Source organism: Pithys albifrons, chromosome 6 (assembly GCF_047495875.1).
Source record: "Pithys albifrons albifrons isolate INPA30051 chromosome 6, PitAlb_v1, whole genome shotgun sequence".
In the NCBI taxonomy this organism is placed as follows: Eukaryota; Metazoa; Chordata; class Aves; order Passeriformes; family Thamnophilidae; genus Pithys; species Pithys albifrons.
Genome location: NC_092463.1, coordinates 37189650 through 37212744, shown reverse-complemented (window position 1 = coordinate 37212744; position 23095 = coordinate 37189650). Strand labels below are relative to the sequence as shown.

The 23095-nt window shown below is 41.6% G+C and overlaps 2 protein-coding genes across 7 annotated transcripts in view; one reads left to right on the top strand and one right to left on the bottom strand.

Annotated features, from left to right (window-relative positions):
• The window catches only part of ZFYVE1 (zinc finger FYVE-type containing 1), a 26836-nt gene extending 5332 nt beyond the window's left edge, over nucleotides 1-21504 (top strand). For all 3 annotated transcript variants that reach the window (XM_071558248.1, XM_071558246.1, XM_071558247.1), the window contains 10 exons: nucleotides 9610-10114; nucleotides 13059-13273; nucleotides 14369-14475; nucleotides 15673-15781; nucleotides 16346-16443; nucleotides 16557-16674; nucleotides 17021-17191; nucleotides 17964-18144; nucleotides 18646-18759; nucleotides 19830-21504. In XM_071558248.1, coding sequence (XP_071414349.1) covers nucleotides 9610-10114; nucleotides 13059-13273; nucleotides 14369-14475; nucleotides 15673-15781; nucleotides 16346-16443; nucleotides 16557-16674; nucleotides 17021-17191; nucleotides 17964-18144; nucleotides 18646-18759; nucleotides 19830-20062 — 1851 coding nt within the window. In that variant the 3' untranslated portion in view covers nucleotides 20063-21504. The remainder of the gene's footprint in view (nucleotides 1-9609; nucleotides 10115-13058; nucleotides 13274-14368; nucleotides 14476-15672; nucleotides 15782-16345; nucleotides 16444-16556; nucleotides 16675-17020; nucleotides 17192-17963; nucleotides 18145-18645; nucleotides 18760-19829) is intronic.
• The window catches only part of DCAF4 (DDB1 and CUL4 associated factor 4), a 35103-nt gene continuing 19837 nt past the window's right edge, over nucleotides 7830-23095 (bottom strand). The window contains exons 14-15 of one of the 4 annotated variants that reach the window (XR_011698070.1): nucleotides 10706-23095; nucleotides 7830-8574 (exon numbers count right to left, since the gene is read on the bottom strand). Coding sequence is in view for 1 of the 4 variants with exons in the window: in XM_071558251.1 (XP_071414352.1) it covers nucleotides 23061-23095 (35 nt within the window). In the remaining 3 variants the exon portion in view is untranslated. Of the gene's footprint in view, nucleotides 8575-9613 lie in introns of those variants that run through there. The other 3 variants (XR_011698071.1, XR_011698072.1, XM_071558251.1) reach the window with 3 other exon arrangements.

Sequence of the window (23095 nt, the reverse complement as noted above, 5' to 3'; positions counted from 1 at the left end):
GGTCTATCTTCTTTGCTCATCTCTACTGAGAATGATATTGAGGGGATTACATCTTCAGTCAATTTCTTTGGTATTGTCACTGCTCTCCTTACATCTTCCACATTTCTTCTTTGCCTTGTTAGACTCAAACTGTGTGCCTTCTTTTTTCATGTGAGTAAATTCCCCAGCTGAATCTCCTGATCTGCTCTGTCAAGATGTCAGCTTTCCTTTCTTATCTCTAACTTGCTGGATTCTCAAACAGCATTATTATGCTGTCACCAGTGCTGCCCCTTGCACAAAGGAGGCATTTCCCTTAAGAACTTAGAGAATCAATTAATTGATATTTTTAAAAACTCCCCGTATTTGTGGATCTATGAATAAAGCTACACTATGAATAAATGCAACACTAAAAACATTACTCAGGTTAGGATACTTGTTTCAAATCCTGATACTGTCTCACTGTCCCATGTCACCTGAATCTGTCTTTGTCTTTTGTACTTATGTTTATGCAGTTTCTGGAGCAGTATCCATTTTTGCTTTGTCTTTATACAACACACTTGCAATAGAGCTCTTTGGTATAAAGCAGGGAAATTATGTATCCATTGTACAGTGAATTTATTTACTACTACTTCGGAGGCAGGGGAGAAATGCTTAACAATGCATAACAACTCGATATTTTTATCTTGGGGAACAGATGTTGGGAGTTCTTACTGCAGGATCAGAACTTGGTTGTAGTGTCACTAGTGGCTTCTGCGATAACACTTTGTCCAAAGCCCTAATTAAGAATTTGGCCCATACACTTAATAGAAGTAGACAAAGTCTTTCATCAACCCCAGAGGACAGGGGACATGTGTGGTTATAACTCTTTAGGGATGCCAGCTGCATTGCTTTTCTCATTTCCACTGTAAACCTGATGAAAGTACTGTGATTTTTTTCTTTATTACATATTGATTTGAGCCTGGCTAAAGTTTAGGCATGAGAGAGTAGAGAGTCACTAGGAATGCTTTTTCTTATCAAGTATTCTTTGTCAGTTAATGGGAGGTAATGTATGTCTTCTGTCCTAAAAGATCATGATCTCTGAAGTCTTGCTGCTTGCATTACTCTAGCAAACAGTGCTAGTTCCTGTGACACCCTTGCTTGATTTGCTGTTAGGGGAATGTGGTTTTGGTGGGGTTTTTTTGTGCTTTAGGGCAGCACAGTCAGCTGTAAGTTTCTGGGAGTTTCAGTCCATGTCCTGTAAACTGAGGAATCACAGCTAGTATATTTCCCATGCATATAAAGGGGGAAGGAAATGTTGAAGGATCTGAGTTTTTTAGGTCAGTGTGATCTGTTTTATCAGGATATGTGATTCTGTCCCTTGCTGTGCTATTGATGAGTTTTCTTCCTCTTTGTGCTTTAGAGAAGTTTTCTTGCCAAAGTATTTTTGGGAGTTTGCTGTCCTATGCCTTAGGAATTTTTCTCTTATTACTTTGTTATTTTTCAGTATTCTCCCCATCCCAGTCTGTTATCAGTTCACCTACGTTAAAGTGCACTGTTTTTCTGTCCTGGGAATAAAGCAGTACTTACCAGTTGGTGCTTAGGAGTGTTCTTTCTTCTGCTGGACATACACCAGTATTTTGAAGAGTATTTTTAGAAGATAGGAGAGGAGCCATCCATTTAACAAACACACAGCTCCTTTTAACAGTCTCAGGCTGACTCTTAGCTAATTTGAATGTAGACACTTAAAAATATTGCTTTTCCCTGGAACCAGTCTTGCACCTTCTTTATGATGCAGTTCTCTTGGGCAGTAATTTGGTTGCTTCCTGTCTCTTCTGTTCATATGCTGTCATGAGTGCAGATGTGGGAGCTAAGGAGAGCATGTCACAGGTGAGAGAAGCTGGTAACAAGCCTGTCTGGTAATCCACTGTTTCATTCAAGGAGTTCCTGAACTTAATTCAGTTCCTGAGCTAAATAGTGTTGGTGGGTGAAATCGGGTATTTTAGTGCTTCCTTTGCTGTAGCCCTCTTTGGAGTTATCCAGTGAATCCTTTTGGGCTGCTGGGTGCTGCCAGTAGGAGCAGGATGCGAGTGCTTTGGGGTACATTCAAGAAAGAAAAAGTGAGCTGTCAGCTTGCTGTCCTCCAGCGCTTCTGTCCTTTGCACGGCGCGCACTTTCTCACTTGTGCAGAGGTCACTGATAGGCAAATGTTGCTGCAGGATACCTTCGACTTTTTTACCTGGGTTGTAAATGCCTTGCTGTAGGATCACATAAAGGCAAAAGTTTGAGTCCTTTGGCCTGCCTGTCAAAACACCCTGAAACTGGGAAAAGCACCAGAGTAGGTATTTTCTAGGAAGAATGGAACTGTAATACAAGTTTGTAAATGCCCCACTTAACAAGGACAGTGGTATAAAAAAATAGAGTCCACACAAGTAATCTAGGTACTCTAGGTACTCTTAAGGAAGACTAATAGTTACAGCATGAACTTGCTTACTGACTTGCTGTCTTCTGGGCAAGTCTCTTCACCTGAATGTGGTCTCTGCTGCTACAGATGTCACATTGGGATGTTGATTGGTAGCTCTGTGGCCAAATTAATATCCATGGGGGACTTGAAAGGCATTAGGATACAAAATAATGATTTCTTGATCATTGTTTACTGTTAAGGCTTAGATGATACCATTTTGTCAGTGTTATTTTTGCGGCAGTTGCATTTACCTCAAAGACTCTATTAGTTTGGAGTTCTTGCAAAAAGTTTTCAGCAAGCCGTGTAGTGAGATCTCTGGTCTTATTTCTGCTTTCAGCAGTTTCATATATCTGAGCTGTCATATGCAAGGGTAACTTCTCTGGTAATAGCAATATTTCAGTCAGTATTGCCCCTTGGGTTAGAAAGGAGTCCCATCAAACTTAAGGTTTTTTCCACCACTGTCTTCAAGCTTTTGAAATAGGGTCTTTGGGTAGGGTTGTTAAGCAGGATTTAACTGTTCTCTCTTTGCCTCTGCAAAAGCTCTGTAACAGAGAGACATAGGCCTCAGACATGGGCGGCCTCCATCCTTCATTGCTGGGACCTGTAGGTCCTATTGAGACTCATGCTGTTAATCTGTGTACAAACCCATAAAAATACTGAACCTGAATTCCTTTGCCAGAGCAGTGGGAAGGAATAATTTTGGTCTGAAAAAAGAGCTTCTGTTCAGAGACAGTATTGTCACAGGTATGTGCAAAGACTAATAGCAAATCTCAACAGAACCCATGGGTGGTACTGCAGTGAAAGCAAATAAGCAGGAAAAAGGCTTCAGGTTAGGAAATAGCTCTAATACAAATGTAATACAAATGTTTTCCTTTGCTTGAGCAAGGCATATACCCAGTATAGGGAATAGAGTCAAAACCAGCTGGAGCTGAGGAGTGTTGTAATCTAACCTCAAATCCTTGTAATGTGTCTGTCCTATCCTCTATTCTACCCTCCCTGCATCTGGTGTCAAGTCCCTCAGTTTGGGCTTGAGGGTCTGTAGGACTCCAATCCTGAAAATGCTGATGTCCACTCTCAGCTTGTCTGAAGTGTAGGAGATTACTGAGGGCAATAATGGTTAATATATTTAAGTTTTTGCTGGATCAGTGATTAATAACTTACTTCTGAATACCAGATTTTAAGTACTTGTATGACATACACGATTTTATAAACTAATCTGTTGACACAGCCCTTTTGGGATAGCTTTCCCAAGCTACTGTAAAACATTTACATATAATAAGTAACTCTTTGACTGATAGAATTAATGAAGTCTAGTTTCTGAGTTCTCTGCCTCCCATTATGCAGTGCTTATCCACATTTTCTGTCTTTTGGGAAAGAAGCAGTATCTGTGCTATCATGCACCAGCCACCACTGGCTAGCAAATATGGGTATGACTGCTCAGCTTACCATTTTATTTGAGGTGGACATGAGACATGCTGTTTCCTCAGGAAGGTTATTAGTGTCTTTCTTTTCTACTTTGCTGTTTATTTTCATCAAACTTTTAAGAAATTTTTCTTTGAGAGGCACTTTTTTCCCACGGGAAATCACGCAGTAAAAAAGGTACAGGAGGCAACCTAAGGTAGAAAACTGTAGCTGCTTGGACTTAAAAGTCGGCCTTGATTCTTTTTGCTCACCTGCTTATGATCAAAATCTTTTCTTGTTTGGAAGTGTCTAAAAGCTAAGAGGGAGTAATGACCTACTGAGGTCTCTTTCAACCTGAATTAGTCTATGATCTCATAGGAAACAGAATTTGAATTACTATAGTTTAGGGCCTGTCTCAGAGCTCTATTGGTGTCATGGGTTCTGTAGCAGAGAGTTTCTCTCCCTCACAGGGAGCTACCGAATTCTTTTACTCACTTGATAACAAGTAACACTTGGGAATATCAACAAAACTTCTCCTAGGGCAAAAGCAGGGATTTTCCAGTTCTTTTTTTCTAATAGTCTGTTGCACTTGAGTTGCTGGGGTAAGCCAGCCTACAGGTCTTTGTGTTCATGCATTCCCTTTTCAGCAGTGATTGTGAGGAGCGCTGCAGAGATGTGAATTTTGGTAGCACTGTACTGTGGTGGAGCTTAGTCCTCTCAGGTTAGTCTTACAGGCTCTAATTAAAAGAAGAAATCTGCTTTAGGTTTCTCTCCTGTTTTCAGTATAGACTGAAATTCTGATTTAATGACCTACAGGTAGGACCTGGGGCTTTAGGCATGTGCCTAAAGACTTTTGTGTGAATCTATCTCTGGATAGACCTCAGTTTTTTAGAGTTAAAACACAGATTTAGAAACAGTGTATTAAAGAACTGGTCTTGTGTTGAGCTGGGCAGATCTGACAGATGTGTTCTGTTTCCAGGTTTAATGATTGATATGATACTCTGTACTTACGATCAGTTACCTAATATTGTCTCAGTTTTGTGTTTTGGAAGTTCAGGGCTGCTTAAAATATTGCAGATCTTATTTCAGCTTGCTTTGCTATTTCTACCTCTGATTTCAGGTGTTAGTTTGAATTCTTGTAAGCATTATCTTTTTAAAGTGTTTTCTGAACTGTGAGCAGAATTACTTGTATTGCCAGTGTTAAGTAATGCTTTAAGGGAAATAGTATTTCTTTTTTTTCCACTTGGTTGTTTTGACTTCTTGTACTTGAAGACTGATTTGTCTCAGATGTTTGCAATTTTGTGCTGGTATACACTGGGATGTGCTGTTACAAATCTTGTAGGTTATGTTTCCATTCATTGAAAATTGTGTTTAAATTTATATCCTCTTTATTGATTTAGTGGTTGTGTATCAGAAGATATTGTCATGTGCTGGTTGTATAATCTTAGAATCATTTAGGTTAGAAAAGAACTTTGAGATCATCGAGGCCAGCCATTAACTCAGCACTGCCAAGTCCACCACTAAACCTTGTCCCTAAGCACCACATGTACACATCTTTTAAATACCTCCAGGAATGGTGACTGTCACTTTTCTGGACTGCCTGCTCCCATGCCTGATAATGCTTGACTCAGAAATTTAATTAGCTATATGATGATATCTTTCTTGATTGCAGAAATGTATGTTAGTTATTTAAAATATTCAGTTAAAATGAGATCAAGCAAAGAGTAAGATCTCAAAACACAGCAACAAAAGTACCAGTGTAAGTCCAAATGGCAGTGTAAGACTAGCAAATGAGGGTGCTCTGATGGGTACTGTGCCAAGCATTCTTGATTTTTGTTTTAAGTTATTGTGTGTTGTGGCACAGCTCTGGCTTTGTGCACTGCTTCCATGAATATTAGCAAGCCCTAAAGGGTTCATAAAGAGTATAAAGAAAACTGTGGTAAAAATGTCTGATTCTTTACTGTGTTTGCTTTGCCTGGAGGCAGATTTAAAGTTGTATGAAAGTGATCATTGGAAACTCTGTTCTATTTTATAGGTTCTTGTTCCTAAGCTTTTTAATACTTTATTGTTTTAATAACATTCTTACCAATAAATTCATAGGCAGGAATGTAATTTTAGCAGTTCTTGTTTCACTTTAGCAGATCTGTTTCTAAACAGCTGTACTTTTTATTAGGGCTCAGATCTAGTATGGATGATAAAGAGACTTTGGCTCTAAATGTGCTCCACAGCCACATAGTATGAGGTTTTGTGCCCTTCTTATAGAGGACTTTAGCTGTCAAGTTCTCTGCTTTTTTCCTGTTGTAGACCTTCACCTTCAGTGCAGCTGAACTTGGGCAAAGGGACTGCACAGGGAGCTGGATGACAGTTACTGAAAGCAATGTAGTTAAAACTATAAAAGAAAGCTAAGCAGGATTCTAACACATGATGGAATAAAAACTGTTCTTTTTAGAAGAGAGTCTTCTAAGAGCTATAACAAAAGTGTAGACGAGTCTCTGATACTAGAAATGGCAAAGTATGAAGGGGCTGAAGAGAGAAGACTTGTCTTAAGTTAGACATACAGTTTTCATTCTTAATTTACACTGTGCAATTTAAGGAAGGTTTCATATTTACCCTCTGCTTGGAGCTCTTGGGCTATGTGGAAGTGGACACAGTTATGGAAATATGAGCCCTTTGCACATACAGCAGAAGGTGGTACCATACAAATTTCATTAGAGATGAGAAGCAAAATGGAGAAGTGGGACTTGGTAAGCCCAGTGAGGGTTAGGACTTTGGCACTTATTACACCCACTCCGATTTTAAATGTCTTAAAGGAAGTAAATGCTCAGGGGAGGTAAATGTCACTGCTGATATGGGGATTGTTGTGAGTGGTTCTTTGAGTGCATCATCCCTGTGCTCAGCATTGGTTAAAGTCAACTAGTGCACAAGAGTAGGGAGCACCCAGTGACGTACAAGCATATTCACCTTCAAAAGGAAAGTGTTTTTTGGCTGTATTGGTTTGTTTTTTGGTTTTGTTTCTCCTCCTTCAGCACAGAATTTACTGTAAGAATGTTGCAGGATCCAAAACTGTGACTAGATCCTAAAAGAGGGTAGGCCACCTCCTAGAGGATGGGTCTGTTGGTTCACTACCAAACATGAGCATCTAGATGCAACTGCTGCTCAGGAAGTCCTTTGTTGTATGACTTCTGAGAACTGGTAAAGCATTCTAGGAAACATTTACTTGTTTTGTGTCCAAGTTCTTTCTTGGTCATTACCAAGTCCTGTAAGACACAGCATAGGACTCTCTAGACTTTGGTGCATTCCTGTGCTCCTTGTCTGAATCACTCCTGAGTTCTGTCCTAAAAGGAGGTCTGAAAGAGTCTAGAACCTTAGAAGGAAGTAACAGCTCAGTGCTTTGGGTGTGTGATTTAATAGCCAGCATAACATTCTCTGCTGAAGTGGTCTGAATTACTGGAACCAACTTTCCTTCTGGATCTGGAACCAACTTTCCTTCTGTCTGGCTCAGAAATCCACCTCTTTTTTTTCCACAGTATGTTGCCCTGGCATCAGCAGTTTTTAAAGTACATTGAATACAAAACTAAGCTGGTGGTGTGGACATTTGCATTAGCTCAGCTTGGGACAATTTCAGCTGCAGTGAAGTTTGTGTGAGTTGACTCCTGCCTCTTATTGGCGGGAGTGCATCACAGATCTGCCCTTATTCCTGTGGTACCTGATGTCCTTTGTGTCTTCAGACATTACTGACTCAGCCCCTTCCACAAACTCTCCCAAACTGCTACCAAAATAGTAATCAGTGCTGCCTAAAAGACTTTAGTCATTAGCTGTCCTGCCAATATTTAAGCAGCTGTTTGAAAACTATTTCCTTGTGCTGTCCAGGGAGTATGTAAGCACTATCTCTGGCAAAAAGGATCTGCTACCCTTATGGTTAGAAGTTTGTGAGGTAGGAGTAAAGAACAGAACACTTTGGAGAAGGCATTATCATATTCCTTTTTGCTTATGCACACATAACATTATTAAATTGTCAAATCTGTAAATGTTTTTAGGAACTATCCCATAAACCAAGAGCTTTCTTTCAACCACTGAGACATCTCCAGAGAATAGAGAAACTGCATCTGTCATCTAAACTACATTCCTGATGATAAGCTAATAATCACAGCTTCTAAAAAAGTAGACCCTTGTGCACCTGTAACTTGAGTGTAACTTCATGTCCCTAGACACCAGGAAAGATTCTGTTGAGAGCATTTTGATTTCCTTTGTTTTCTTCAACTTCATGAGGCTGCCTTGAATGCTTTGAGTCCGTGAGAAGCTACTGCAGCCCCACAGCCCACAGTTTTAATTTGTGAATGCTTTTCCCAGCAACAATCTGGCACACTGATTATTTTTTGTGGTTTTGGTACACTGGCTGTTTTTTATTTTCCTTTAAAGTCTAGATGCTGCTGATAGATTTGACCAAAGCAAATGGGGCTGGCTGGGCCTTAAACTAATTTGCTGATCTAAGAATAAACTTGTTCAAAGAAACCATTTATTGCCTCATGACCTCTCTGGATCATGGATCATGAGACCTTCCAAATGTAATTGCAGAAGGGAAATACCTAAGAGCTTCAGAACTTGAGAGGTAGACTAGAGGAGATAGAAACTCTGATGGTTTCAGTTGGTGAGCATTCCTTGAGGAGGGAATTGAGGTGGAGAAAGTGAATTTAATCCTTGTCAAAAAGTGCTTCTGTCATATTCTTCCCTCTCCCATAATATGTGGATAAAACCTGTTGGAAGAAGAACAAGCAAGGATTAAACAAGTGTAGCTAGAAGCATGAAACCTATGAAAGCCAAGGCCATATTCTGCAACAAAGTGAAGGCAGGCTCTTGTACAGAGCCCTAACCCCGATTCATTGCTTGTTTATCTGTTCCTGTTGCTCTAGTATCTGAACAGAAAATGCCCTGTTTTTTAACCTAGAACCTAGACAGCATGACAGTTGCCACTTAATCTATGCAAAGCCAAAGAGAAGTTACCTGCTGAAGGCTATCTACTCCCTTTTGGGTTTGTATGTGTCTGTGTGGTTTTTTTGTTTTGTTTTGGTTCTTTTTTCCAATGAAAGTACAATGCAGTAAATTATGAAATGGATCACTGAGGTAGTTGTGGCACTTCTGTGAGAGCCAGTCTGATCTCCTTTGAGTACCTGACTCCAACGCATAACTTTGCTTCTTCTCTGCCCCTCCTCTGCCTCTCCTTTCCACCTGAAGGACTGATCAGCTGGAGAGTGGTGGGACCAGGACAGGCTGTGTCTGAGAGCCCCTGACTGTGGATGGGTGCAGCACAGATGCGTAGTAGAGATTTTGCTTCCTAAACAGGTGTTCAGCCTCAGTGGATGAGGCAAGGTAGAGTGACAAGAGCGCTCCCCTGAATTTGGGTGCCTTCCAGGAGACCAGTGCTGCTGTGGAAGTCTGCTGTGTTCCAAGTAACTGTTCTGTCAGACTTGGAAGTAGGGTTGTGCTCCCTTCTCTGAAAGGACTGCCTCACAGAATGGAGTGAGGTACAAGAGGATGTAATCACAGTGAGGCATCTCTTCTAAAACAGCTATCTGATGGAATAATGTAAATCCCATTCATGTGTATGTTTTAGAAAACCACATTCTAATATTTTGCTTTGTACTTCTTGGTGCTTCAGAAACTTACGATGAAATTTGAAGAGGAAGTAATCACTGTTTTTAATCTTACGAATCCTGAAACCAGCTGCATTTTCAGTGTTGTCTACTTCACTTGTATAGTTCTAATATTTTTCTCTCTTTTTGTTTTGGAAGGTAAGGAATGAAGAAGACTTTATTAAGAAACTGGACTGCAGTCCTGACCAGCATCTAAAGGTAGTGTCCATCTTTGGGAACACAGGGGACGGCAAGTCTCACACCCTTAACCACACTTTCTTCTATGGCCGGGAAGTCTTCAAGACGTCTCCAGCCCAAGAGTCTTGCACAGTTGGAGTCTGGGCAGCCTATGACCCTGTCCGCAAAGTGGTGGTAATTGATACAGAGGGTCTCCTGGGGGCCACTGTGAACCTGAGCCAGAGAACACGGCTGCTGCTGAAGGTCCTGGCCATCTCTGACCTTGTCATCTACCGTACTCGTGCTGACAGGCTGCACAATGATCTCTTCAAGTTCCTTGGTGATGCCTCGGAGGCTTATTTAAAACATTTCACCAAGGAGCTAAAAGCCACCACAGCCCGTTGTGGCCTAGATGTTCCTCTGTCAACTTTGGGTCCAGGTGTCATCATCTTTCACGAGACTGTGTACACCAAGCTACTGGGCTCTGGTGAGTAGGTAGTAAGAAACTGAATTATAATGTGCTAATACTGTCTATAAATTATCAGGTTGCATTGAATATTCAGCATTCTTTACTACCATGTAAAGATGTGATTTGCATTTTGTTCTCACTTGTTTCAGTCTGAGAACCAGGCTGTGGAACTAGCAGAGCATTGCCTGTTGGTGATCTAACTATTCCAGATCAGCTAGAATAATCCTCGTAGCCAGCTGGACATCAGCACTGACTAGTCATGAGTTCTGCCAGCCATAGGAGAGGACATCATACAAGATCATGAGTATGGGTGATACGGCAGATAAAGGTGAAAAGTGATGCGGTGGGTTGACCCTGGCTGGATGCCAGGCACTCAACAGAGCTGCTCTACAGTCTTCTCTACAAGTGTACAGCAGAGAGAATATAACAAAAGGTTCATGAGTTAAGGGCAGGGAAAGGTCATTCACCAAATAGCATCATGGGCAAAACAGACCCAACTTGGGGATATTAATTGAATTTGTTACTGATAAAATCAGAGCAGGATAATGAGAAGTAAAATAAATCATAAAAACACCTTCCCCCCATGTCTCTCTCCTTCCCAAGTTTTACCTCCTCCCCCACAGTGGTACAGGGAGATGGGAAAGTGGGGTTATGGTCACTTCATCACATGTTATTCATGGTGCTGCTCAGGAAGCCGAGCCCTTCTCCTGCTCCAGTGTTGGACTGTCCCCCCTGTAGGAGACAGTCCTCCATGAACTTCTCCAACATGCGTCCGTCCCACGGGCAACAGTTCTCCATGAACTGCTCCTGTGTAGGTCACTCTTCCACAGGGTGCAGTCCTTCAGGCACAGGCTGCTCCAGCGGGGGTCCCCCACAGGGTCACAAGTCTTGCCAGGAAAACCTCCTCCAGCATGAACTTACCTTTCGATGGGTTATCAGATCCCTGCCAGGACCCTGCTCCAGCACAGGTTTCCCACAGTTTCACAGACCTCTTTTGGGCATCCACCTCCTCTGGCACAGGTCTCCTCCAAGTGCTGCAGGTGGATCTCTGCACTCCCATGGCACTCCATGGGCTGCAGAGGCACAGCTGCTCCACCATGGGCTGCAGGGGAATCTCAGCTCTGGTGCATGGGACACCTGCCCCTCCTTCTTTGCTGACCTTGGTGTCTGGAGAGTGGTTCACATATTCTCTCTCTGCCCTTCTCTGGTTGCAATTACATCTGCACAATAACTTTTCTTTCCTTCTTAAATGCCTTATCACAGGGGTGTTACACCCTTCCTGATTGGCTCAGCCTTGGCCAGCAGCAGGTCCATCCTGAAGCCACCTGGCATTGGCTCTGCTGGACATGGGGGCAGCAGCTTCTCACAGAAGCCACTCTTGTACCTCCCTGCTACCAAAACCTGGCCACACAAACACAACACAACTGAGATACCCTGTCATTTTGGTAGGGATATGTAGTATCCTGTTGCAAGTAAAACTAGGATAAAATTCTGTTAGAAACTAGGAAAAGCAAGAATAATTTTTAAAAATTCTGTGGACCAACATCACTCTGAGGCTGGTGTGAGGTCAGAACTGAGTTTATGGTGGCACAGAGCTGATGATTTTACACAACTTCTGTCTATGCAAGTATCTGATATGACCAAAGGAGCAGACTTATTCTGCTAAGGCACACTATTATCCTCACCACTTTCAGTGTTCTTCACCGGTACTTTTAACCTGGCTCATGTAATATTTGATTATGCATTTTTAAGTTGTGTATTTTATTTGAAATGCACTGTCCTATAGAAGTCATGGCATATTTTGGTTTTGATTACACAGGGATCTAAATTTCTTCTCATTTTTTGCATGTTCCAAAAAGCATGATGAAACCTTTCTTAATTTGATCCATTTCTGGTGTTTTGATAAGCAAGATCCGTAATGAATTGGCCTGCAGTCCTGCTGCCTGTGAACATCTGGGAGGTTTCTGTTGTGTAATACCACAGCAGGCCTGGCTGACCCATATTCTCATTTTGGCTTTTCTAACCAGGGGGGTTTTGAGCTAGTAGAAGAGTGTGACATTCTTTCTTGTTATTTTTAGAGTGACTTCTTAATAACTTCTAACTTACCTGCAAGGAAGTTCCTTTTCTTACATACTAATTTGCTGATTAGCAATTAAGAGTTTCGTATAGTTGTTGACATTTGCAGTTTCAGCAGGTCAGTCTTTAGTGACCTGTAAAGACACTTTGCGCCTGTATGCAAAGTCAGGGTAGTAAAAGAATTATTATCACTTCTGGTCACAGTAGGAATAGGAAAGAAACCTCTTAGCATGTGGATATGCAGGAAGCCATAACCATCTGTCTCAGTGGATAGTTGAGATGTGTGTTTATGTAGTTTTAGGACAGGGAGGAAAGGGCCTGCCTTATTCTGAAATGCACAGCAGGTGCTTGGAAGCAGGCAGAAGAGTGTGATTGACTCTGTGGAGTCTGACCTGATGTGACCAGTTCTGAAGTGCTTTGCCATGTGCAAATGCTTGATAAGGGCTCGATCTTCCTTGCTACGGTATTGGCATGGAGAATAAGCAGCCCATGTAAGGTTCATTCCTCCATTTATCAGGTGTTAGGACTAGCTATGCCAAGTTATGGTCTGATGAAGAGAACTAATTAGTGTGCTGACATGGTATTTCCTTATATTATGTCCTAAATAGCCTCTAATCTGGATATCTGTGTTTCAAAGCCTAGATGGGTCTGGTTTTGCCTGAGGAACTTGGTCTTAGAATCTAAAGTTTTGTATCACAAAGCAGAGATTGCTTTTGGAAACAATGTCTTTAACTTTTTAAAAAATATTATGATAACTGTATTCTAGATGTATTACAAGATTTAATTACTAAAGCTAGAGCTATATTGCACATGAAAGCATTATGCAAGTTAAATATTGTGTTAAACAATCAGTTGTTTATGTACTTGTTAATACTCTTGTGTATAGATCATCCTTCTGAGGTTCCTGAGAAGCTCATTCAGGATCGGTTTCGGAAGCTAAGCTGTTTTCCTGAGGCTTTCAGCTCAATTCACTACAAGGGAACAAGGACATACAATCCTCCAACAGATTTCTCTGGACTTAGGCGAGCTGTGGAGCAGCAGCTGGAGAACAATACTACTCGATCACCTAGACAGCCTGGGGTTATCTACAAAGCACTTAAAGTAAGTGGAGAAGAGTTTGTCACAGTCTTTACTTGTATCACTTGCTAGTAACTCAGTTGCAGCTCATAAAAGTAGAGAATGTGAACCAGTGATGCAGACTTGCAGATGTCTGGATAAATCAAGTCTTCATGAAGATGATAATTTTGTGTAACAGAACAGCCAGGGAGGCTGTCCAGCATCAGTCAAGCTTGAAAGAGAATGTAGAGCAAATTTCCTTGAAATTATGTGAAACCAAATGTCTATGTAGAGATCTTATCTGAGGGAAGCTGTGCTGAAAGATATACACCTGTCTGTGTGTGTCTGCAGTTAACCTTTGTTAGACAGCAGAGATGCACCTATTCCACCTTCCCCCAGGGTAGGAAGAGAAAGGCAGGCAGCCACTATATTAACCTCAGCTGTAGGAAGAGTTTTGGTTAGACCTCATGCCTTCAGAAATTTCCATCAAGGAAAACCTTAACTATTTGCTTTGTTCCAGTGCTTGCTTTATTTTTTTCCCCTAACAATAACCCCCAAAAGAACTTAAAAAAGTTAAGTATACCAAGGCTAAGGACTGATTTAATCTGAGAATAGATGTTCCCAGGAAAAGGTGCAAATCTCTTTGTCTCAGTTTTGCAGTTTCATCAGAAAAGAGCAGTTGTTCAAGTGGCCAGAGGAAAACTCAGTGCAGCACTTTCTGAGCTGACAGGCAAAGAATGTGTCTTCATGTACTATGAGAACTGATCTTCTGAGTTTCCTTCATGAGGTTTCCAGAATACAAAGCCCTTTTTTTTAGCAAGAACCCTGCTGTTTGGGCATGGATTGTATGTACAGAGGTGGATGCAATCTTCTATCACCCATTTCTACTACAAAATTCAAAGCAGGGACAGGAGGAGAGGAGAATAGTATCTTGCAAGTACTCAGGTCACTTTCCTACAAGTGCAAGTTTGTCTTCTTGGTTGGTTTTCAATCCTGGTCTTGGTTTCCAGGTTAGTAAGACATTATTTGTTATCTGTGTCCTCTCTCTGCCTCTCACTCCAGGAGAGGAATCCATGCTTTTGCTTGCAATGTCTTCATTGCTCTCGATCACTTACCCGTTCATTCTTTTCCATCTGACAGGCTCTAAGTGACCGGTTCAGTGGAGAGATCCCTGATGACCAGATGGCTCACAGCTCTTTCTTTCCAGACGAATATTTCACATGCTCCTCTGTGTGCCTCAGCTGTGGGTAAGTAGATGAGAAATGCTTCTCCATCCTTTTAGAGGATAGTGCTGCCCTGGTGTGCAGCCACAGAACATCCAAGTTGCCCGTATCTTTTCCCAAATGCAAGCAGGGCAGCAAGAAAGGAGTGTCTGAAGAAATCCCCTGAAATTTCCTGTGTTTTTTTCCTGGCATTTGTATTACCTAAACAGTATAAATAATCCTAAAGCATACATCATGGATGTGGACTGTGTTCAGTGATTAGGTCTACGTGGAGCTCCAGATTTGATTAAGTCTTGGCTTGTAGCTCTTTGGGAAGAGCCCAAAGATTGAGCCTGGAAGGACAGTAGATGGCAGTCAGTGGTCTGAATCTGTGAGGTGTAGTGCAGCATGATGTTGTGGCTGGTTTTGCTTCTGGAAACATTTCCTTTCAAAATGTGATATAGTGCTATGTTTCTTCTCTCTTATATTTATTAGAGAATTTCCAGAACTCCTTGCAAAGGCTGCACTGTTAACTCTCTCCTGGTCAATTTTCGAACTTGTTTAGTCCTTCCTAAAATTCTGTGAGAAATTTAAATTGGCTGCAGTGATAATTTTCTGCAGTGAACTGTTGTGTGGTGCTGCTTTGCATGTGAAACAGTTGCTAACTCCTTCTGAAAAGCCTGCCTTTCAATAATAAATTATATCATGGCTGTATGTACAGTTGTGGAAATGGTTTGAGGGTGCAATACCTATACAAATGTAAGATAGTAATAGAAATGAAATCTTGGTGACATCTGTCCTGTATGTAAAGTAACAACTTGTTGTTACAGTAAAATCTAAAGTGAGCAATTCAGATCTATAGAAAAACCCTGTGAGACTTAGCTATCAGCCAGAAGCAGCAAGGAGCTCAGCTGCTGCTGGCTGATAGGGAGGAGGCTGCTCCCCAAGAATTCACATAGTAGGAATTCACAGGACTCTGCAGGGGCACGAAAACAGCCAGGATGAAATAATATAAACATGGGACTTGTGAGAGATAGGCTTTAACCAATTGAAGTATCTGGCGTGGTGGTGTGTTAACTCTTTTAGCCAATAAGCTGTAGTCCTAACCCTATATAAACTGTGTGCTTTGTGTAATAAAATGTCTTCACTATAAACTTCATAAGCTTGTTGGTGAAGTCCAGTTCCTCCGCCGTTTATAAATTGTTTACTTTAACAACTCATAGTTTGCTTTTGCATACTCAGGTGTGGCTGTAAGAAGAGCATGAATCATGCAAAAGAAGGAGTCCCTCATGAATCCAAAAGTCGATGCAGATATTCTCACCAGTATGATAACAGAGTCTACACTTGCAAGGTGAGTAGCAATAGAAGAACAACATATGAAGAATGAAAAAGGAAAGGATGACCCAGTAAATGAGGAATATCACAGGCATGTGCCTGTTTTCTTCCATTTTTTTTTTAAATGTCAGAGGTGCTCATGGTCTTGACAAGAAAAATTGATCCTCATTTGACTTACATGTTTGCTTGGAGAGATCATCACTTCTGTGTGCTGTGTGTCATTTTTCTAGCTAAACTGTGAAGCCAGCTGCTCTTAACCTGGATAATGTTGACCTACGTGTGGTTACTCATCTTATTTGCTTATGCTCATTGCTTGGTATTAGCCAATTTTTCTGAAGGATGTCTGCAGGAGACAGGAAAATTTTTGGCTACCATTATGGTCTTTATTGATGCAAAAATATTTCCCTGATATCATTGATAGTGGCTTTGGGTTTGCTTTGTTTTTAAATCAGTTCTGATAAGCGCTTCTTTGCTGTGGAGATCGCTGTATGTTAATTATATGCTTTAGGTGTCCTAATGGCTGCCAAATCTAGATTTGGATTCCCAAGAATGCAGTGTTAATGGAGCCTTTATGTTACAGGCCTGTTATGAACGAGGGATGGAGGTCAGCGTGGTGCCAAAAACCTCTGCTTCCACAGACTCCCCTTGGCTGGGCCTTGCCAAGTATGCCTGGTCAGGGTGAGTACTGCAGCTGAAATCTCTCTGCTCTCTGTTGCCTCTATGCTGCCTAGTGCACTGGACTTCAGTGCTTTCAGGTTACCACTGAGGTAACCTGTCTTCCTCTTCTGCAGATACGTGATTGAGTGCCCCAACTGTGGGGTGGTGTACCGCAGCCGACAGTACTGGTTTGGCAACCAAGATCCTGTGAACACTGTAGTGAGGACAGAAATTGAGCACGTCTGGCCAGGGGTAGGTCTGGTTGCTGGGTAGTCTTTGTGTATGTATATGTTAATTTGGTTCTTCTGGACATTGATGGAGAAAATGGATTGGCTTTCATTACAGCTGGTCCCTGTCTCTGCTCTTCGAAAGAACCTTTGCAAGGGCCTTCGGTCATCTTTTGGCTATCTTGAAGGGCCTAAGCTGCCAGTTTATGAACACTTGGTGAACCTACCCCTGTGTTTCAAAGCAGGGCTGGTGAACTTTTTTCTTCTGCTTGCCCTCCAGTTTAAGAGGAGCAATAGGTTGTAAAACCATCTGCATCTAAAAAAAAAGATTTCCTGTTTTTATTCTCAAATGAATATCCCTTTCATTCCAGACGGATGGATTTCTGAAAGACAACAACAATGCAGCCCAGCGTTTGTTGGATGGCATGAATTTCATGGCTCAATCAGTATCTGAACTTAGCCTGGGACCCACAAAAGCTGTGACCTCCTGGTTGACAGACCAGATTGCCCCAGCTTACTGGAGACCCAACTCTCAGATCCTGGTAAATAACAGCTGCTGTAGAGAAAGGCTTTGTATAGCTAACTCCTCTTTTTCTTACTCTTAAACTAATATAGTACATCACAGATTCCAAATGCTGCTTGTTGTACTGCAGCAATCCCTTCTCCTACAATTCGGAGAAAATTGAAATCCTTTCTCTGCTTCCCATTCTTGACTTAGCCAGAGAAAGTATGAACAGAGCCCAGCCCTGCCAGAGAGACTGTTTCTCCCTACTCTGTGTGAGCTCCACTCCCAGCAATATCACAGGAAATCCTAGCTTGCGTGAACTTTCTTTTCAAAGCAAATTAAAAACATCTTAACTCTGGCTCCTGCAGTTGATAGTACTATTTTTATAGGTGCAGAGATTAAACTCTAGTTTCACACCAGATGCAAAAAGCTGGCCCAAACAGTTCAAATAGGAAAGGATTCCCTGTGTCTCGCAGGAACAGACTCCTGTTGAATGAAAACTGCCTTCTGGAATTCTTACCCCCACCAGAGATCCAACATCCACCATTCAGCCCAGCATAATGTGGCTGTGTTTATTTGTGACTGTGAACCAAGGGATCATATCATAGCAATATATTTGCTTACCACTGTACACCTACTGGTCTGAATCACTTCCCCAGGGTAAACTTATGGGGCTCGTAGGACCCAAATCCTGTATATAGCTATATTTTTCACAATTTGAGTCTGAGACTTGCCATTCTGGGCTTCTGCTGTATTTCACTTTAGGAAGATGAAACTAACAGTTTTTCTTTCTGTGTTGTTCTGATTAGAGTTGTAATAAGTGCAACACACCTTTTAAAGATAATGACACTAAGCATCACTGCCGGGCCTGTGGAGAGGGTTTCTGTGATGGCTGTTCTTCCAAGACCCGTCCAGTGCCTGAGCGAGGCTGGGGACCAGCACCAGTGCGTGTGTGTGACAACTGCTATGAAAACAGGGGCATCCAGTTAGGTAATTCTGAGTGGATTGTGATAGAATTATCCCTGGGCAATAGCCTGAAATCTTTGTCCCTGATTTCTGGATCATAACCATTCCCCTTGGGTGTAGCCAGCGTTGTTCAAACTGGGCTTCCATACAATTTTTAGTAGGGAAGGTCAAGAGTTCAATGCCTTTTGGAAGAAAGGTAACCCTTTCAATGAGCTACCAGATATCTGACCCCCTGACAAAATGATTTTCTAATTGTATCTTTACTTTGTTTTTCCAGCAACTGCCGATGGTCTGGTGCTAACATCAGAGCAGGGATGCTGCTGTTTCAGCAGACTAGTATTTTATCCATTATTACTAAAATGAAAACTGCAATCCAAGATTGCAGGTGTGGGAGATAAAGGCTGAGGAGGAACTCCAACGTGCCTTTTGGGTTTGCTTCTGTTTTTTGTTAGTGTAAACCAACTGGCACTTGGCAGAGATTGTGGTGAACGTAGGTGCTGAGCCCTTCACTCTTGTGTCATGCAGATGTGGCTGAGCTGCCTTCAGATGAGGAAGGGGGAACACTTATTGCCAGGAAGGTGGGGGAAGCTGTGCAAAACACGCTTGGAGCAGTGGTGACAGCCATGGACATTCCCTTAGGTGAGCTCTGTTCCATTCTGATGGACTTTTTTGTCTCAAGGCATTTTGTTTTCAAAAAGCAAAACTTCTGATTGAACTTTAAGAGTTTGTGTGACAGCCTGGCACCTCTGCTATGCCACCAGTATTCGCTGAGGGTTCTACAGCCCACTCTGCTTCTTCTGCTTAATGTTTCCTCTTGGTTTTCAGCATATTTTTTCTGCAGTTCACACTTTTCCTTTTCTCCCTATTATGCAAGTCTGTGTGCACCAAGCTGTGAGTAATTCATGCTCCCCTGATTTATTCACTGTAATGACCTGTCATTTGGAGTTCCCTAAAGACTGGCCAAGTAAGAAGCATTTTATGAGGTTTGTTTTTTTCCCAGAGATGCTGAGTGCCTTTTAAGGGTGTTTGTGGATACTGCCGGCACTTGGTGCTTCTGTAGGGGAGGGCTGAAAATTTGAAGCTGTTCAGGTTGGTAATGATGGAAAGTAATCGGTAACGTGATCTTTAATAGTGAGCTTGTACAAAAAACATTTGCTGCCCTTTCCTGTGCTGGATGGCAGTTCAGGTATGTCAGCAAACATTTCACATTTGAATCTTCTATTGTTATACCTGATTTCCTACTCATGGACACATCATCGTTCAGCTGCTTTGCCTGCAGCATGTCCTGCCATCACCTGTGTGGGTGTTTGCTCTCTGAGTCAGTGAAGTTTAGACAGTTTAGACAGTACATATGTTTCTTAATATTTGGTTTGGTAACTGTGGGGTTTTTTGGCCACAGCTGAAACTGAAGGCAGGGAAAAGCAAGTGTCTCAACCTCTGGAAGAGTCTGAGTAAAGGAGGATGACACTATTTAGTGAGAAACAGTCTGCCCCTTTGAAGACAAGCAGAATGTGGGAAAATGGCAGAATGCCCTAAATAGCTACCCATTGCACTAAAGTATTCTGTCAGTGGGTCACCTCCCCCTTAATGGCAGTAGTATGACTTGCAGTGTGTGAATACTTCCACTGGAGTACATTCTTGATGTACTCATGTTGACGGATTATTTTCTTCTCCCTCTTTCTCATTCCCCCACCTCACTTCCTCCTTAGGTCTGGTAAAAGATGCTGCCCGACCTGCATACTGGGTACCAGACCATGAAATCCTGCACTGCCACAATTGCCGGAAGGAATTCAGTATCAAACTCTCCAAACACCACTGTCGGGCCTGTGGCCAGGGATTCTGTGATGAATGCTCACACGACCGCAGAGCGGTTCCCTCTCGCGGATGGGATCACCCAGTCCGAGTTTGCTTTAACTGCAATAAAAAGCCTGGTGACCTTTAACCCCAGGCTCCTCTCCAGATCTTTGCAATTCCTTATGTTCTCAGGGTTACAAATGAAAATATCTGGTCCCCTTTCACCTTCTAACCTGTTGCAGCCAGAGTGCATGTTTCCAGTTTCTGGCCTCCTCTCGTGTTATATCCATCTTGGAACGCTGGGAATGAGCCTACGTTCAACCTCTAGGTTTTAATTTCAAATTAACTGGGAAAAGGAGGGAGCTCCCTTGTAAATGAGCAAACCAAAATCCAGTGTATTTTATTCCAATTAAAAAAAAATATATATCAACTATGTATGCTTCGGAATATTAAGAATACGGTTGGCTAATGAAGCTTTGAGTATTCCTAGTTCAAATGATGGATGGTGTTGTTCCTTACTATATTGGATCAGACTTATGGCCTTCTAATTCTTCTTCTGGAATGTCTTGCTGATCGTGATGTCCTGTGAGGAAGGTTTGGACTCTGCTGCCAGGAGATCTCCAATGCTGATATATGAATTATGCCTGGCAATTCAACTAGCCCTACATCTGGAGATGCTGTCCTTCTGGCCACTATGGAAGATGAAACCCAGATTTATTAGCAAGTTTGTTTGAACTGTGATATGAACAATGGTCTTGCAGTGCAAGAGGTATCAAGTTGAAATAGATCCCCTGGTAGAGACCAGTAGAGCTCTGAAAGGTAAAGCAGATCATATGGCATAAGGCAAAGCATTCTGATTTTGCCATTTCAACTTTAATACCAGATCAAAAGGTAGCAGGGTCTTGCTCTCCCTGACAATGCTTTCATGTACTCAGGTTTTCTTCAAGTTTCTCTGCCAGATCATTGCGGGTAAAAGTTTTGTCCAGAGCAGAAGAAGAGAAAAAGTTTTGTAGGCAATTCTGAAATACAAAGTTTGAATTGTTTGGGTTATGATGACTTTCCCCCACTTTTTAAGTGATCCTGTAGTCTCTGAAGCCTCTATGTTCTCAAACATGGTTGCATAGAAACGGCACAGATTTGACTTGTCTTTCTTCTAATAATACGAACTTACAAATCAGCCTGGAAAATGGGAACCTTTCTTCTTTGCTCCTAGCAACTGGCACTCTCTGGACTTCATCCTTTTATTAAAGGACTGCAATGCATTCACTGATTTTATTATCAAAAGCACCACTTAACCTAACTTATACTGTCATGTACTGTGGATTTGTGGTTCTACTTGTAAGAAGTAAGAGACCATTGTGGATTAAACTGCCTAAAATTCTCCCTTCTTGGCTGACATAGGCAAGAATTCTTTCACCATGAGAATTGCTTCCTCTTGGAGTGGCTGGAGTTTAATATAATGTCCTGGAACTGTGGTATTTCCCCCCCAGCTTATTAAATGTGCTCTTCTGTAGATGAGTGCCCAACACCCTGTTTTAAGACTGTATTATTAAATTAACTGCTATAAAGAACTTTATCTTCTGAACAAGCGTACTGACTTTCCTTGTAACAAGCAGGCTCTCACTTTGTCTCTGAAGGAACATATTCACAAAGTGATTGCCCCTTTGCAACTACATCCAGCCTACACAAGGAAGTAGATTTAGAAGATGTTCCAGGACACCTTTGGTACTGGCCAAGTTCACTGAGGACTGTCTCATGTTTTGTAAGCAAAAGTCCACCATAAACTGACAGTTGTCCAAGTGAGGGCATGAGTAGGTAGAAATTCTCTTTTAAAAGACATTCTGTACATCTAGCATAATTCTGTGCTTCAAAGTAATTTTTATTTTTTTAATGAGTGAGCAATGTGTTCTTGGTTTGTAGGCTGTGCCCTGTGTGCTGTTTATGCATGTAGCCTTACTACCATGTTAATGCATAAAGAGAAAGCAGCCATGACATTCCTTGTGAAAAATCTTTGGAATCTGTTTCAATAACTTGTCTGATTTTTTTTCCTTGTCACAACCAGAATTACTACTCAATTAAAAAGAAAATATCATCTAAACATTTTTAATATATATGTGATTTTAGTCACTTAGCAACCTGTCAGTATCTGAGTCCATTCCTGATTATCCTGGAGCTGAATCTTTTATGCTGCTTCACAACAAAGCAAACTCTTATGTGGTGCTTGAACTGCAGCAGGATTGGTATTACTTTTTCTGGACAGTGTTGAGAGATGTATTTGGGATCTTTGTTTTCCAAAATGGGGGGAAAACCCCCATCTGTAAGGTTTAAGTGCACTGCTTTTATTTTTTCTGGTACTATGTGGTGCTGTGAGTACATGGTATAGAATATGGTTGTTAAATGGCTTAGCTATTTAAAGGGTATAGATGCATATTTTAGCAGAGCCCAACAGTATGGGGTATTAACACATTAGAATCCAATAAACAAAAGAGCTCTAAAATATGTCTGGACAGAAAGCTCTACGGGAAACTTCAATGAAGGAAATTGAAATCCTGAAAAAAAAAATCTCTAAAGCAATAAGGGAGCATGTTGTGCTTGGAGGGGTGGGACTGTAAGTAGAAACCTGTGAGAGTTTTATTCCAAATTATTAGGAGAGATGCTTTGTGTGCTGAGGTATTGGTAGCATCTAGCCAGAGTGAGTTTTTGGAAAACCTGTCAAAATTTAACAGCAATGTTGCTGGAGCTCTGCAAAAGCACAGACTGTGAGTGTTCTGTAATGGCACTATGGGACAGATCCAACACTAATGAAGCTGCTGTGTGAAAAAGTCTTACTTGTTTCTAGGGCAGTGATAGGAGGGGACTGTTTTCCAGGAAATTTTTAGAAGATCACTATGTGTGCTATACCGAAGAGAAATTAATTACTGATCGTGAAGTAAGGTCAAGATGATAATGTGTCCCTTGGATCAACTGAAGTTCACTGTAATGTTAATATTTCAGAAGTTAAAATTGGCACACTTACTTGGTAGGACAATGAATTCAATTGGTCTGAGATGTGACATGATAAAATCCTCTTCTGAGTTACAGATTGAAGTTGACTGTTCGATGTAATCTCTTGCCAGAAAAATTATGTCAGATTGATTACTGGCTGATCAAGCAGCATCCAGACCTCTTCTCATTAGGAATA